This window comes from Sceloporus occidentalis, unplaced genomic scaffold (genome assembly GCF_023333645.1).
Source record: "Sceloporus occidentalis isolate IW3139 unplaced genomic scaffold, rSceOcc1.0.p SCAF_30, whole genome shotgun sequence".
Classification (NCBI taxonomy): Eukaryota; Metazoa; Chordata; class Lepidosauria; order Squamata; family Phrynosomatidae; genus Sceloporus; species Sceloporus occidentalis.
In genome coordinates, this window is record NW_028317010.1 from 10,060,859 (window position 1) to 10,078,240 (window position 17,382).

General features: G+C 44.6%; 1 protein-coding gene across 1 annotated transcript in view; it reads left to right on the forward strand.

The window, feature by feature from the left end:
- Positions 1-2,094: 2,094 nt before the first annotated feature.
- LOC149299026 (phosphatidylinositol 3,4,5-trisphosphate 3-phosphatase and dual-specificity protein phosphatase PTEN) overlaps positions 2,095-17,382 on the forward strand; it is a 28,819-nt gene continuing 13,531 nt past the window's right edge. The window contains exons 1-2 of the mRNA XM_089486912.1: positions 2,095-2,203; positions 12,849-12,933. Of these exons, the coding sequence (XP_089343038.1) occupies positions 2,125-2,203; positions 12,849-12,933 (164 nt within the window). The 5' untranslated portion in view covers positions 2,095-2,124. The remainder of the gene's footprint in view (positions 2,204-12,848; positions 12,934-17,382) is intronic.

The following is a 17,382-nucleotide window of genomic DNA, read 5'->3' on the forward strand; positions in this document are numbered from 1 at the left end:
CAGCTAGAGTCTGGACATCAGCCAAGTACATCTGCTGGCATTTTATTTTGTTAACACAGGTCCATAGTTAATAGATCCACAGTTGGGAACCTACAGCATGAACTATTCTTTATCCCACGCTCCCTGTGACAAAGGCAGCTACAGAATTTGTGATAAAGGAGAAAGAGCCCGGCTCTCGGAAATTGCCAGCTTTGGTTGATGAGTTTCTTCTTAACTTGAATAAAGTTCTTCGATGAAGATGTATACATTCTCGCTAGAGATTGGTAAGAAAGAAAGAAATAAACAAAGGCATCTCCATGTCTTCCAACGACCCACATTTCCCAGGGAGGGTCTTTCGTTTAGATTCCCATATCCGGTGTTTGAAGAATGTCCATTTCTTTTAAGGAATGAGTAGCCTATAGAGTAGAGCTGCGGAAAGCGCTGGGGGACATATGGTATAAAATTACTATAATTACTATATATATATTCATTAATAAATTGAAACCCTTGTATTTTGATTCAATGCAACAAAGTTTATTCCGCAACTCAACTGGAACTCTACAGACCTGTTCGGCAAGACGTCCAACTGGGGCAATAAATCAAGCAATGCAATAGACACCAAGGGACATGAGATGCATCTTCCCTCAATTAAACTGGGCCAGTATGTTACTTTTTAATAAAAAAAAATATATATATATTGTGGAACCAGCCCAGTCTGCTTTTTAAATGGATGACCTTATTCCGTCCGTCACTGAGGGAAAACCTACGACAATTTCCGGGTAATTACACCGTAAAGAGCTCTCGAAATATTGGAGCTTACGCTAAATTTATAAATGTATATAACGCCCCTTCGAAGAGAGTAAATAGATTTGCATAATAATAATTCCCCTTTGTTCAGAACTAGATAATACTGTACGGTATGGCAGATAAGTGGAACGGCTTCCCGGAAGAAGTGGTAAAGGTTAAAACAGTAAGGGAATTTAAACCTACGTGGGATAGGCATGTCTACCCTGATGAAGATATAAATATATATATATTACTTCTGAGATGTATTTTAATTGTACATTAAAATGTATTTTAATTGGATATACAATATATTCATGCTGTGTTTAAATGAAAAGGCTGGGTCTGACTGGCTTGCATGCACAGACCCATCCCCCACCGTTAAAGGGACACAGAAAGGCCTCTCACTTTTTTTTTTCATGCAAGAGGAAGAGAGGGAAATGAAGCGCAGAAAAAAATGACATTTCGCAAAGTTCCCCACTTATATACCACGTGACTCCCCCTCCTCAAGGAACGAAAAGTAGTCCTAGACACGCAAATCGCAAATCCCTCCGACACCATTTGGAATTCTCCCATATTCTTTGTGGCAATCGGCCCTTTGTTTCACCAAAAGGTTTTAGAGTGAGCAGCTAAGCGTCCACGGCGTTCTTCTGTGAAATGGTTCCGCTCGGTACGAGCAGTCAGTGGAGCCGGGAGGTGTCAGTTGGCGGATGATGTGGCGAGGGAACTGCTTCTAGTTAGGCGGAGTGATTCTCTCAAGCAGTCGCGGAAGGATACGTTTTACCTCTTTGCTGCCTCTCTCTGGGAAGCCATGATGGGAGCTTGAACGTGCGGGCTGTGGAGACATGATACCTGGCAGGCGGGCTCCAGTACTCCCCACACCGGCGGTTTAACGGTTCTCCGGTCCGGTACGGCAGCTACTGAAAGGCTTTAAGGAGTACGGACTTGCTGCTCGGACGACTCTTGGTTTACTCCCCGGGGTTCGGTGTTGAGCCCGGGGCAGGGTGGAGGGGAGAGCCGGGAAGGACTGTGTTAATTCGCACTGCCCTGTTAACGGCGGCGGGGGTCGTCATTTTCGTCACTTCTTCACATCTGGATATCCGGAAGACCCGGCTGTCGCCGTGCGGTCGCAGTAGGCCGCATCCACCGGCTCTCCTGACATCCCCACCCGGCCATACTCTGGCCTCCCCCGGCAGCCCCCGTGGAAGCAGTAGCAGCAGAAGGAGGAGAAGGGGGAGGAGAGGAGACCTGAGCGGCCGAGTAGAGGAGTGTGATCAGGGAGCTGGGGCCGCTGCTGCCCCCCAACAGCAGCACCTCTCAGCCCCCCTATCCTCCTTTTTCCCCACCCCCAGACTCCCCGACATGACTGCCATCATCAAAGAATTCGTCAGCAGGAACAAAAGGCGATACCAGGAGGATGGATTCGACTTGGACTTGACCTGTATCCCTTTTTCATTTATATGGAATGGGCTTTTATTTGCCCCGATCGCCTTCAGATGCATCCTGTCAGAACATCTGGGTGGGAGGGGGTGAGGTGGGGGCGATCTGCTTATTGTCTGAAGTCATGCTATGGAAAAAAAGTAAGAATCTGATGAAATCCGTGAATTTGCGGTTGCCGGTGGCTTTGCGGTGTGTTGTAGGGGGTGTAGGTTTGGTACCCCCTCTTGTGATTGTCATCCTAGGGGCCCTTGTAGAGCGATGCAGGCATTGAAGTTTGACATCATGCACCATTATAATGCGATCCACCTCCTGTAGCAAACCCCACCGAGTCTTCGCTCCCAATGCGGCGATGAGGAACTAGTAGGCCTGGCTTTCGGTGTAAGAAGTGCATAGATCTGCTATAGTCTCCCTTCAGGCTGCATGTGCTGCTGCACCCTTCGCACTTCAGTTTGGACAGGGACCCCCTCAGAGATCAGTGCATATACCTGATTCAAAGGGAATCTATGATTCGAGATCATTTGCATGTGCTGTTGTGCATAATGTAAGGGTTAAGTGGAACAGCCTCCCAGCAGAGGTGGTTGAGGTTAATGCATGGGATAGGCATATAGTTATCCTGGATCTAAAGACCAGACCAAGAGCTGATTAAGGTTTGAATCTTTAAAGAGAGAAAGGAGGCAGGTTAGATGGGCCGAATGGTTCTTTTTTCCCCATCAGATTCAGCGTTTTATGGTATGTTTGCCTTGTTCTGAGAATTCCCACAATAATCTGCTGTCTTCATAACTTCCAGCCTTATGGGAAATCAGTCCGCTGGCTGGTTATATAGTATATCCGATTTGGGTAAAGCTTTTCTGTATTTGGTACATCACTGAAAACTAGTCTATTATATTGAATTTGGAGCGTATATAAATATTGTTACATTTCTCCAAATTCCTGTACTCTTTGCTCTGCCTGTCATATTCAAGAAACACCAACTTAAATTGTGCAAATCTGAGCAAAGCGAGTGGTCCGGTTGGTAAATTGCTAGACTTGGCTTCATTCTGGCTTGGCATGGAGTAGTTATTTAGTCGGGCGAGTCTGACTTTTTATTTTATTTTTTTAAACTGTTTTTCCCATTGGTGAATTTATGGTTGATTTTAATAGCGTGTTGAATATATAATGACTCTAGAGTTTTATTTTTATTTATTAGGAAGATCGTGCTTCACATGCCTTCGTTTTCAGGTTGAGCCGCTAATTACACAGAATGTTTCCTCTCCTAAAATGTTATTTATGAAGCCTCCTCCTTATTGAAATGTAGCAGCTAATGTCTAGCAGCTGAGCTGTCTGAGCATACATCGATCCGAAGTTACATGTCGATGCCTCGATCCGTAATGAAATGACGAGGGGCTGGTTGTGAGCCTTTCTTCTGGGACGGTTCGGTGGAATGTGAATTGTTGAAGGAAGTGGGCAGTCACTTGTATTTCCCCCATTATGTTTTACAGTCACACACGCACTACCGTTCAAAAGTTTGGGGTCACTTGGCTGTTTTTATGTAGCATAATTGCAAACGCATTTCTAATGATCAATTAGATCCCTTTAGACTTGGATTAGCGAACACGTTTTGAGCGCGGGAGTGATAAAGGGCCTCTGTATGTCCGTGAAGCGATTCCAGCTCCAGTAGTCATTTACACTATTAACATGCGCTGTATTACTGATCCGGTGACCCCAAACTTTTGCACGGTTGCGAGTATGTTTACGTCATTGCTTTGCCAGGGTCAGCGTCCTCATACTCTGACCAGTCGCTTCTGCTTCGGTAGTATGGTATTAGCCGACCCCGGTATATACAACCTCTTATCACGCCTGCAGACACTGAGAGATGTTATGTTTACCATTCTATCGGCCTGGGACCATGCGTTTCCCCGCCGTGTTCATGTACTTGCCGTCTGCTTCCCGTTGTAAGTGTGCTTCTTCCCAGCCGATAATGCCCCGATATCTTCAGGGTAGAAGCGATCCCAGAGACAGATCAGATCCTGTTGAAAATGAAGTCCGCGCGGACGAGGATTGCATCAGACTCTTTGCAGGGTTTTTTTTGTTTGGTAGAGAAGCTGGTTGAAGGCGAACGTTGGTTGTTGTGGATTGGATCCAACAGTTCCTTGGCTTCCATTATTATATATTCTCTTTCCATTTGCAATAATTATAAGGAACCAGCATATAATTATTTGTGTTTCTGAATGCTGTCATTAAGCGTGTAATAGAGTGCGTATTATTGTATAAGAATATGAGAACATTGAGAATTTCCTGTAGGTTATTTATATATTTCCTCTACTTTTTTTAATGAATATTATGGGTCCGCAGCGTTGCCCTCTCCTCTGCTTGGATACCGGGTAATGATGCAGTTTCACTGTCCCGTAATACAGTCCCAGAGGTTATCTGCAGCTCCTCACCCGCTTGATGTCTGTGAGAACTCCTTTCCCAGAGACTTTTTTTTCGATCTGTGATGGCTTTATATTTGTTGTTTCTGCAGAAACACTTTAGGTTTGTTATATGTAGAAAATACAGAACTTGGTAACATTTCTCAAAATGTTTCCGTATACCCAACATTGTGGCGGGAAAACGGTTATCCTTCTCACTAGTACTTTTCTTATTAGATTGTAAGCTTGCAAGCCGGGCTCTCTCTACCTAATGTATCGGTTTGTTTTAGTCTGTCAATTATTTTCTTATCATACCCCTTGAATATATGTATTGTATTAAGTGCTATGTAATAATAATTTGAGTAAGCAGGGTGTAGAGTCAAAGCAGGGACTCCTATGCTTTGGCTGTTGAGTAACAGAGGATCATTTGTTTTGCTCTGTGATGAGTGCCATACTCTATACTTAATGTAATAAGCTATGAATATTGCACCCGTGTCCAGGATTCCTCATCAATAAGTTCCTCTAATGAGTTCTGGAGATGTTATCTTTTCCATACCTGCCGTACAGATGCTGAGAATGACTGAACTGGTAGGATTTCCACCAAGTAGTAGAATAATTGTGACCCGATATCCATGCTTTACACTACAGCACCCCATCTGAATATATAGTTATATAGCTGACTTAGAGAAAGCTATACTATAACTCATCGTAAGTAAATAAGGGTGTATATGGATACCGTGTAAAATTCTCTGGGAATCCAAAGCTCCGATCCGTGCTCGGCCTTTATTGGAGGATGACAGGCGAACATGGAGGCCGTTGTGTTAAAAGGAGGTATATGTGATGTCTCCTACGGACATGCCTCGTTAATTGCCACAAATATCAGCAAGTTGTAATGCTTTACGAGATTGTGGAGCACATTATTACGCAACTAGTTCCCAAAAAACATTTAACTGTCTTAAGGCAGCACCTGTCATAGGACATGTCATAGTTTAAGATCGAGGATATACCTGGAGATGTGCGGGGTATACCACGGAAGCTTCTGAGAAATCCTCAATCACCTGAAACGTCAGTGACGGAGCACCGCTATATTCTACACGCGTTATACCAGATAGTGCAGACGGTCCCCGTGGTATCGCAGTGTATATAGTGTCGGGAGTCTTACAGTCCAGTGTCCCATGCAGCGTGTGGGAGAGCGGTGGGATTATGCACAATCCCAAAATGCTTTAGTAAGGGGAAAATACTTAATAATGAGGCCACTCGGGCATCATATGCTTAATGGTGTATGTGATACAAGGGGGGGATGGACGCAGTAATCATCTGAGCCGTTGACTTTCGCAGTTATACCAAGATGCATTCTAGACTTTAGCGCGTGTCCCAAGTTGGTAGAAACAGAGGTGTTTAAATGTCCCGTATGAAAAATATTGAGCATTTAATTCTGTGGACGTATCCAAGAAGCCAAGTTGCCTAACATTTTATGCATTTTTTAGTTTCGCGTGCGTTTCAGCCATGTTGTGGGACCCTGACATAATCCATTCCTGCTTGCCTGTGATCCTGGGAATTAGCGGTTGAGAGAGTTTGGTTCCTTGCCGGGTTATTCTTGGTGTTGCACCAAAGGATGGAAGAAAACGGCACAGAGACGGCGCTAGTCTTGGGTCTCGCCTGACCGTGTTGCCACAACAAAATCCGAATTTTCTGAAGTCGCATTGACATGGCAGGTATTCTTCACCTCTTGATAAACCGCATTCTTTATACAGAAAGACGAGCTGCGTTCTGTTACTTGATGGTCAGGTTTTTCAGAATGCTTGGCAGGGTTGGGTATGGTCATTAAGACTCTTCCACTCTTTTCCCTAAAATAAGCTTAGTTTCCGGTAACAAGTCTATTCAGAGGTCTTGTTGCCGTCTCGTTCTTGCACCGCCCTGGCAGTCCAGGTACCCATCACAAGGATAGACTTTGTCACTTTTAATGTAACTCCACAGATTGTCTTCTCTCTGCTCAGCCACCTTATCTCTTCGTATCCCCCCCCCCCCCCCGGAGGTATGTCGCCCGCTAAGGTCTTTGCATCACATTTGTCGGATTCCTCCACTTTTGAAATGCCAACAAACTCGTTTTGAAGACCTGATTTAGGTGGCTGCTGGGTTTCATTCTGCATACTGATTATGATTAAACATGGCTTGTCAAACCTGTGTCGAAGCAGGAGGTCTTCTACCCCAGGTTGTCTGCATGATGTGTGTGTGATAAACTCTGGTTACTTTTCTTGTGTGGCTCTAATGCCGGTATGCTCACGATGTTCCATATAATAGTTTATTTGGTAGCAATGTATCGGTTAAGTTATTTTTGCAGCTAATAGGTGCTGGCTTTGTATCTTTATTGGCATTTATTCACTAAATGAAGTGTTGACAGGTGCGTTGTGTTTCATTACATTATTGAGCCCCAACCCCGGGAGCTTCTGCTGTAGGAAGAGCTTGACCTGCTCTGTATAATGTATAGTTACGTCCGTAAATCTTTACACATTGAACTATGCATCATACGGGGCCTTCGCGTTGAAGAAACTTATGTTTGTTGCCCTTCATAATGAATAGTGAAGTGAGGGAGTTAAAACCACAACTTTCCCTTGAATCAATAAAAAACCTGCTTTGTTAACCAAAATGACCAGGTCTGCAAAAGAAGTAAGTTTAATATTTATCACTCCCCTCTAGCAAATACTAAAGCAACCTGTTCAAGCTGTTAGCGTCCCTGGCGGCCTGTGCTGGGCTCACCTTGGGGGTCCGATATCACCTGGGTGCTGTCCGGTGCTGAAAGAAATGCCGAATGCTTTATTACAACCGGGATAGTCGCGAAGCCCGTTAAATAAGCCTCCGGGCATGTGAACTGCTGGCGCTTGTTATACAAGTGATTTCGTCAACCTGATTTCGCGTTTTATTGCTTCCCGCTGCAGCCGTTGGTTGTATTTTCGGGGAGCTCGGGCCGCTGTTATACGATAAGGAATCGCCGTGTTTCCTGCTGACGACTTCAACGCGAGGGTCTGAGGATCTGCGAACGGACGGCGCGGGTCAGTAAACCCGATCTGTCATTGTTTTAAGTGTAAAAAAACAACTTTTGACTGCTTTTTGAGCTATGTTTTAGCGATCGCATCCTTTCACACCCTTTGTGTGCTGGTAAATCTTGTGTTTGAGCTCTCGCGACACCAAGGTTTTGAATAAATGCCCCCTTTGAGGCTGACCTTTAATTTCTGTTTCCAAACGGCTTGATCTCCGGTGTTCAAAGAAAAGTGGAATGCCGAGAGGTTTTGTCTGCAGCCGGTTTCTTCCATAATCTGCCCTGGTACCTAGCCGGGGTTGAGCGGGAAGTGAGAGGACGTCGCCGGGTTAGTACGGGATTGCCGGGGATGGTTCATGGTTATTGAGTCGGGTTTCCCCGCTGCATTCATTTTAGTAATCCTGCCTTTCTGCTGCTCCTCCTAAAGAGTTTTTTTTAAGCTGGATCTAAAATGCAGTATTTTTGGTGACTATAGGAAATAGATTCGCTAATAAACCAGTTTCGTGTAAATTCCGAGTGTGTTATTGGTTTTGGGGTTTGTGTCCCTCGCATTGATCCAGTTTTGTGGCTGGCATTATTATTATGAAACATGTTGGTGATCCGGGGAGAGTATGTTTCCCTCGGCATGCTTTTATTTCTGGACAGATAGATAAATTCATTCATTTTTGGTTGCATAATATGCTTTATTTTTTATTTTATTTTTAAATTTGTATTTGTTGTCTCAACTGGAACTGCCCCTCCTCAGAAGTGAAAAATTACAGCCAAGTAAACATCTCAGAGTTCCCTAGTTTTAAGTATATCAGCGATTTGGTCGGTCATTCTCGTCATCGTTTAACATTATTCCTGCTTAATTCACATACCTGCAACCTGAGTTCCAATCAGTAGGAAACGCACCAAATGCAGCAATATGGAGCCGTCGCCTTCTCGTGGACACCGGGGACCATCGGTTTGCGATTCTCTCAGTTATGGCCCGGTTTCATCTACACTTTGCGATGACCACGGTGTCTTCCGCAGCAATATTGTTTGTCAGAATAGCCATTGTCACTTGGTTGACTGTTACCCAGGTATAGCTAACACATTTTTTATAACGTGAAAAAAAACACCCATAAAATATTTGATTTAATTCTTTCCCATACATGCGATGGCCAGAGCAGATCCAGACTAGGGGTAATCAGTCTGCATCCACAGGGTGTTTGTGTAGAAACTAGAATGGAAATGACGCGCCTATTAAACTTTTTTTTTTTCTCTTGTTCTCTGTGAAATCAGTCATCAGAAATATTCCCTGGGAACTATTGCTTCACATATGGAACTTTGCCATAGGATTGACCTTCACGCTTTACCCACTATATGCCATTCGTGAGTTTATTGATCTCTGAGCAAAAGCTTCACTGAGGTGTCCCGCGGTGCCAGGTAAAGCTGCAGTTCTACTGCGTCGGATAGTTAGGACCGCAGAGGTTCTTAAAGGCTTACGCGATGCTACTGAGGGTTTTTTCTTAGTGATGTATATTAGGATGATAACGTTGGACCTTTGTTTCCAGGACACATTCAGGTTGTTGCGGGCTGGTAAATGCTGCTCTTTAGTGCATCCCACATAACTTACATGTTCAGGCCTGCAGCGTGGCAAATGCGTATGTGATGTGTATGAAAGTCTATGGAGGAAGAGATTTCATTGGTTGAGCAGGACCTTGGCAGCCAGCTCAGTGTGATAGAGCAGGGAAAGTACCCCCCGATATCACATGACCCACAAAAAAAGGAGGTTTATCGGAACAAGAAGGAAAACCAGGTTTTGGTTACTTTATTCAGAGTTGTGTTTTGTGCTGAAGGAGAAACCATGGGGCTGCCCCTTTTTTGGCTTTACATTTGGGGAGCTGTAGGTGGGCAGCCCCAGTGCTCCGTGATGTGTGCTGCACGGAGTGTCCCTGCAGTGGAAGGCCGGTTCACGTTCACTTTGTTGCCCGTCAACCCTTTCGTGGACCGGCTGTACAACAAATTGGCAAACTGCTTGAATGGCACGAAATGTTTCTTTAATACGTGTGATAGCAGAGTGGCTAGGACTGTCAGACCGCAGAGGGGGGCAGCAGGGCTGTAAACTGCCCCTCCTGTGAAGAATGCTGCCCTGGGTGGATTCCGCATTGCATTTTGATTATCTGTAACGGGCAACACACCCATTTGGTCAACGCAGACCATCCGCTGCATGAGTTTTCCCCAGGAAGAGCCTCCGTGTGATGCGGCGATGCTCCTATTAAAGATCTCAGGAGCGACTGGACCCTTGGTGCGTATGAAGGAAACGATCCGGCTTCTTTAGCTTTATATGTGAGTTTCCACTCTTGTTCTGACCCGGTGACGTGCCATTAAGGTGTTAAATTAAGTGGAGGTTGGAATGCTAGCGCCGGCTGGATTGTGATCAGTGAGTACAACCTAATGCTTTACATCACATCCTTTGTGATTGTGATCTCTCCGCCTCGCCCGCGTGAACTCTGATCTGTGAGTGTTCCCCGCCGTTACTGTGGGCGAGAGAAACCGGCATTCTTCGAAGAACATTTGTAAACGGCTCTTCAGCCAGAAAGGATTATTTCACATTCTCGCTCGCTCTCTTTCGCTTTTGAATATAACAGCACTATTTTCAAGCGTAGTCACTTCAGAAATGATCTTGGCAAACGGCATGAATATATCCCCTATGCTGAAAATACCAAAGGCGTTTTCCTTGGCCTAAATGTGGCTGCTGGAGCACAAAGTGTTCAGTGTCTGAAAGGGGAGATTCTGCAGCGAGTCTGGCCGTAGCGGAGAACAGACGCGGCTTTATATAACAAACCGACCCCCCCCCCCCGTCGTGGCCACTGTTAACCTGTTAGCCGAAGTTACTCTGAGGACTAGCCTTTTACTGTCATGGGGCACTTTGGCTGCAAAAAGACAATTTCCAGTAAAATCATATATTTCGAGTTTTGGTTGAGATTCTGTCCCTGATTGTTTTGCAAAACAATCTATTTTAACCATTGATCTGTGTGCCTCAAATGTATTTATGTGCTAGGAATGCATTCACCGCAAGGCAAAACCAAACATTTCTTTGCTTAAATTATATGATTTGGTCATCTCTGTAATAAGACAGACTTGGGTAACTAAGTGCAGTATTTAATTGCATTTTTTCAAACAGAAGGGCTCGGTAACGGCTTTTTAAAGCTAAATTAATGGCAAAACGACTACTTACCTTTAAAAATTGCTAGCCAGTGTAACGCCTTAGAGGCAGTATGACCAGCTTTTCCCATCTGTCCTTTAGCCAATTTTACTGACTTTATGCTGCGATTTACCCTTTAGGCTAAGAAACTCTTCATTGTAAATGCGTGCCGTGCAATGTTACAAACGTCGGGTAATCTGAATGATGCAGAAGCTGTGGCCGGGGACCCTGCTTACAGTATTGTGTATATCATGTAGATTTGCACGCCCCCCAGTGATTTTCCTTGCATTCCAGTATGTTTAAGTTTTGCAGCGAGCATTAACGAAAGTCAGGGCCAGACTTTAAGGTCGGAATATATTTGTCTCTATGTATTTAGTCCGGGGCAATCGGACGTCAGTTCTTCTACAGCTGAAAAGGCAGTTAAGGTGAAAATGCTTCACACTCTGGGTCGCTCCGTACCCTCAAGTAAAACAGTCTATACCCCAAATGTTGTTTACAAAGAGATTTCTTACATATCAAAATATCATCCTGTCCTACAGCAAGCAATAGGATACCGCATCCGGTGTGCAGAAGAGACCGCGTCACATTGTGTTCTTGTTGTCCGGTTTTGTTTGTGACTCGGTTTTGTTTAATGTCACTGCTGCTAAATCATGTTTGTCGCCTTCATCAGGCATACGATTGGGTTCTTGTTAATCGCAATGCTGATGAACACGCTATACGCGTATAATCTGGAGCCCTATGTACTCCATCATTCGAAAGTTTGGGGTCACTTGGCTGTTTTAATGGAAAACAAGGACCAATTAACTAAAGATCCTATGTAGTTATAAAGTAAATCTATGAAAATACTCCAGGAAAAATCAGCCATTTTCCAGCAACAATAGTCGTTTATAATGTCTATGCTGCATTTCTGATCCATTTGATTTTATTTAATAGACAAAATTAGCTTTTCATTCAAAAACCGTGTCTGTGACCTCAGACTTTTGGTAGTGAGTGCATATCATGTATAGTTCTTTGAGGGCTCCAGATGCGCCGCCGATGCCGTTTATCCTTCCTGGTAACGAGTAATGTTTTGGACGAGGTTGAGATGTCTGCACCGTACCTGGGATTTCCGCAGACTGTGGCCGGTTTTGGAGTTGTACACTTCTGACTTACTGTATCGGGGAATAGTTCTTCATCCTATGCTAGCATTACTCCATGGTCGCTCGGGAACTTGTGTGAAACTTTACGGGTGTCTGCCCAGGGGGCGCTAAATCACGTGTTTTACTAAATTCTGCAAAAAAAAAAAATATATATCTAAGGCTTTGTTGTTGCCTTTAGTCATTCAAAGGTTAAATATGTGAATATTTACAAGTTATTTCCATGTGTGTGTGAAGTTCATCCAGTAGAGCATTTGTGAGGTCAGGATGAGACGGCCCGGCTCGCAATCTCCGTTCCAGTTCATCCCAAAAGTATACGATGGGGTTGAGGTCAGGGCTTTGCGCGGCTGGTCAAGTTCTTCCTCACCAAACTCATCCAACCATGTCTTTATGGACCTTGGTTTGTGTGCTGGGACACAGTCATGCTGGAACAGGAAAGGGTCTTCCACAAAGTTGGAAGCATAACAGTCTCCAAAAATGTCTTTTATATGCGGAACCATTAAGATTTCCCTTCACTGGGCCAAACCCTGCTTTCAGTAATTTAGAGGTGTCTCAATACTTTTGTCCATATAGTGATGCACAAAGCAATAGACATATCTAATCTGCCATTTCTAGTTTTGTATTCACGGTAAGAGGCGCTGAGGAAATTGTTGACGCTGTTCAAATAATATAATAGTGGGAAATATTCCGTGCCCTTTTCAAGCTGTAGAAGAAAAAGATCTTGTGCTTGTTTGGGATAGCTAAGCTGATTTGTGTAACATTAAAACAATATCTGATTGAGGTGTGGTGGTCAGAATACCTTGGGTAAGAACATTTGTTGAAATGCATTTTGTGCAGTCTGGTTTTTTACCTTCTTCCTAATTTTGAAAATGTCTTTCTATTATGTGTCTATTTCCTTAATTTTAACAATTCAGATATTTATCCAAACATTATAGCTATGGGCTTTCCTGCAGAAAGGCTTGAAGGTGTATACAGAAATAATATAGATGATGTAGTAAGGTAAGTAAACCGCTTCTTCTTTATACGTTATTTGTTGTGGGGAATGCACCAACTTTTAAGATTGTTTTGTAGTAGATGGGATGACTCTACCCAGATATCTCAGCTCTGTGCCTGGGCTGACCCAGCTGCTAATAGTGCTTACTGGTGGTTGTTCAGTTACTGTTGAAATATCGCCCCCCCCCACACACACACACATACACACTTGCATGAATGCATACATACGCACACACGCATCCACACATATATGCATGCGTTCACATGCACGCTCGCATGCACGCGTTTGCCCGCTCGCATGCACGCGTTTGCCCGCTCGCATGCACGCGTTTGCCCGCTCGCATGCACGCGTTTGCCCGCTCGCATGCACGCGTTTGCCCGCTCGCATGCACGCGTTTGCCCGCTCGCATGCACGCGTTTGCCCGCTCGCATGCACGCGTTTGCCCGCTCGCATGCACGCGTTTGCCCGCTCGCATGCACGCGTTTGCCCGCTCGCATGCACGCGTTTGCCCGCTCGCATGCACGCGTTTGCCCGCTCGCATGCACGCGTTTGCCCGCTCGCATGCACGCGTTTGCCCGCTCGCATGCACACACACACTCGCATGCACACACACACTCGCATGCATGCACACACTGTTTTGCATTGCTGTGATTAATGCAATATTTCTTGCGTATCTTGATTGAAGTTTAAAACTCTGTAGCTAACTAGAATTGCCAACTTTGCTGTAAGGCCGATCCCTTACCCACTGGGTCCTGTCTGTTAAGTGGTGTATAACTGTACCTCTTAACTCTCCTCGTAGAAGTTGTACATTTTCATATAACTGACTGCATGTGAACGAGATGTGACCCAGATTGCATTGTGTGAGTGGCTTCCTTCATATTCCAACAGGAAGTATGATTACACAAAGGTAGCCAAGTGCCGTCCCATTAAGCAGCGTCACTCAGCTGGTGCCTCCTGTATTCCTTTGTCCTGTTTAGCAGCTAATTGGCTAGCGATTGATGGCCTGTTTGCGATATAAAGGCATGCTAGATGGTAATAATTTGTTAGCTACATGGGGTACAAGCTCATAGAAGATCATATGTGCGGTCCATACCTGTCAGTAGGGCTGCAACAACTAATCGATAATGAAAATCGTTGCCAACGAATTTATCGATTAGTTGAATCAATTTTATCGAATATAATGCAGTTTTGTTTTCAAATGCTCTGAAAAATACTCCTGTGTTACAATCCGACCTCAAACAAAGGTCAGATAATAACCCTAAGATCCAGATCCCCCGCAGCGCAGCAGCGGACGCGGATCCTCCTCTCTGACAGCCGGCGTATCTCATATGTTACGGACTGTGCCCTGGAGTATGCGGGCTCTATCCACTAAATGACTCTGTCATGCACACAACATACACGAAGGCAGCACTTTTACATGTCCCTAACCAGCACAGATAAATGTCTCCTGTAAAAATGGCGGCTGCCTTATCCATACAGGTATATCGACAGGCTACCTGCGGGAGACGGAAGCCGCAGGGTGCCCCCTCCAACACCCTGTAAGTTATACAGTCACGTGTCTTGACGGAAAGTGAGCTAATTGTGCGCCCGCAGTACGTCTACAAGCGCCGCGGTGAGATGTCATCTTTTTGATTTCCAAGACTTGTTTGTGCCTATTTGGCGAGGGGCAGTTGTAACGGTGTATATGTATATGTAATATATATATATATATATATATATATATATATATATATGTATGTATATAACACGGCGCATTTTAACGAAGACACAACATTGTTGCGTTAAACTGCCTTGAGAAGTACGGCTGAGAGACAACACTAAGCTAGAAATGTTGGGGGGGAAACCTATTTTTGAGAACGAAAAAAACCCCAGTGCAGATATGGCTAATATATCCTACTACAACCCTAACTACTACCTAAAACCCCTGCCTTTCCACATTTATGGTCCTGGTGCAAGCTCATAGTCGCTTGAGTAATATGAAGATGATCAGGCTGGGTAGGCTATATCTCGTATCCTGGAGGTGGTTCTAAGCCATAGATAACATTCATGTCACATGTAAGAGATTCATGTTATTGTTTCCATACGATAATGTGACCTCGTACACACGGTATATCCAACACACACACAAACACGCACAGATACTGTTTGAGAGGCAACCATGAAAAGATGTCATTTTATTTATCCGTTATTTAAAGGAGAAGTCTCATGGGGGGGAAAAAAACATTTCAACAGGCATTATGTACGGTGCTGGCACTGACAAAAAACCCGGTCTGATTTCAGTCCTTTATCTGCAGACCTGGATATTGTCAGATGTGATATTTTGGGTGACGCTTCCAGCTCAAACACTGTACTGAGTCGAAATGTTAGAAAAATAACCCCCCCAATAGTTCAGACTTTCCACGTTTAGGGTCCTGGTGCGAGCTCGTAGTCGATCGACTCCGATGATTCTGAAACAGAGTGATACGATGATGTTGAACTCTCTTCAGGATCCGGCTGAGTGGGATATATGTCCTCGTATCTTGGAGGTGGCTCCGAAGGGCAACACTCATCGATGTATTCTATGGTCGGCCCGCACGGCCGTGGAACGTTGTATTCATGGTCGCCCATTTGAAAAAGGACGCTGTTGTAGGAAGGAGGGTCCTCGCTCATTGACGGATCATGTCCTGCTGCTAAGCATGGAGACGGGGCTGACGGGAACACGGGGACTTCGTCACCCACGGTTTCAGGAACTGGCTGATTTCTGGAGGCTTCTGGGTCCTCCTCACAGTCACTGTCCGCATGGTATTTGCTCATACAGGCAGCCAAGCAGAAACACAAGCCGATTAGTGCGAGTGTGCTTATCTGCAGTACGCGAGCTTCACAGACTTTAGGGGTTGTGCTTGTGTTGGATACTGGCTTGCAGGCTGGTACCACAAGTCCTGGGATACTAACCAGTACCCCGCAAACCACTAATAGGATCCCAAGTATTAGGAACTGCACAAGCTGCCGGCTTTTCCCGCAGAGGAAGCGTCTATCTGGATCCGACGGGTCTCCTTCCAATTCCCTCCTTCTCTTGTCTTGTATGGCAGTAAAGTCTGCCATCATTAAACATACCAGGCCTGCCCCAGCAATTACTGGGCCCATGAACTTGTAGATCTTACAGCTGTCGGACTGGCATGACGCGAACCCATAGACAGAAAGTAAGGGTCCGCCGCACAAGAGCGCCCAGCCAAGGACAAACAGCATGAATGTTATTTTGCTGCTTGTGCGAGGGCTAGGAGTGCCGAAGCAAGGGCACCCCATGATGGCTGAAATGTGTACCTTTCAGGTGTCACTGAAAGATGGTCAGGTGCAGAGGCTCACACCTATGTGCCGGGTATTGCGTGCACACGAATGACAGCCTTTTAATCTCTGCCTATTTTGTCTTTTCAAATTCAATTGAAAGCGCAATTTCACTCCCTGTAGTGGACAGGTAAATGTTATGCTCAGTACTGCTACTGCTCATAAACTGAAAGAGCCAGAGTCTCTGCATATGCTTTAAAGACCATCACAGCATTGTGATGTCACAGCAGTATATGACATCACAGTCAGGGCAGGCTTTACCACCGTGCAAACGCCATAGGGGTGTTCTGCCCTGGTTTATTGTATACCACATGACTCAACTGCCCCCTCTTTATACAAAGTGGTTTGTTCCAAAGAGACTTTCTGCAGTGTTAAGAAGCAAGGTCTTCTCTTGACATCGTGCGAGTAGGGAATCTCCATGTTAACAGCAGCTTTTGGTCCACGTGAAATCTATTAAACAAAGATGCTTTTTTATTTTTGTCCCTTCGTATGTAGAATATTTGCACCTAATAGGACTGTGTAGGTTTCAGCGTTATACTGACAGGATAGAATGCTTATTTGGAGGTTTTCTAAATCATAGAGGCTAATGTCACCCATATTTATAGCGTTAGCAGGTATAGTTAAAATAGCACTACATTTACAAAACTGAGGGTCGGGTTTATACTCTGACAATTTATTCTTTTCTTTATCCACACTTAATAAACATTGTGGCTTAAAGACTTAGCAATTGTTTTTTCAGGGGTGGATAGTGAATTTTCAAGTGACTTGAGTCAAAACCAAACTGTATAGAGAAACATTACACAGATTCCGCTGTCTCTTCCTCTGCCCATTATACGGTTTGTGTTTAGTTACGGGTATCACCTTGAAGAAATATCTATTTAATTCCAACTAAAGCCCAAGTCTTCATAGAAATATAGAGTGGAAATGTTTCATGTCCTGGAGCAGTGGTAGGAGATAAAGCCTTTGGACTCCAGAGACATGAACACCCGATGTATAGAATAGAAGTAGCTACTCCAGATTCTTTGTACTTCTCTCTTGTTACCTTCTCTCTCGGGACAGGGCAACCAGTCTCGCCACAGGTTATAGGGTGAGAATGAATTATGTAGACCAAGAGGCGTTCAGAATATATTTCA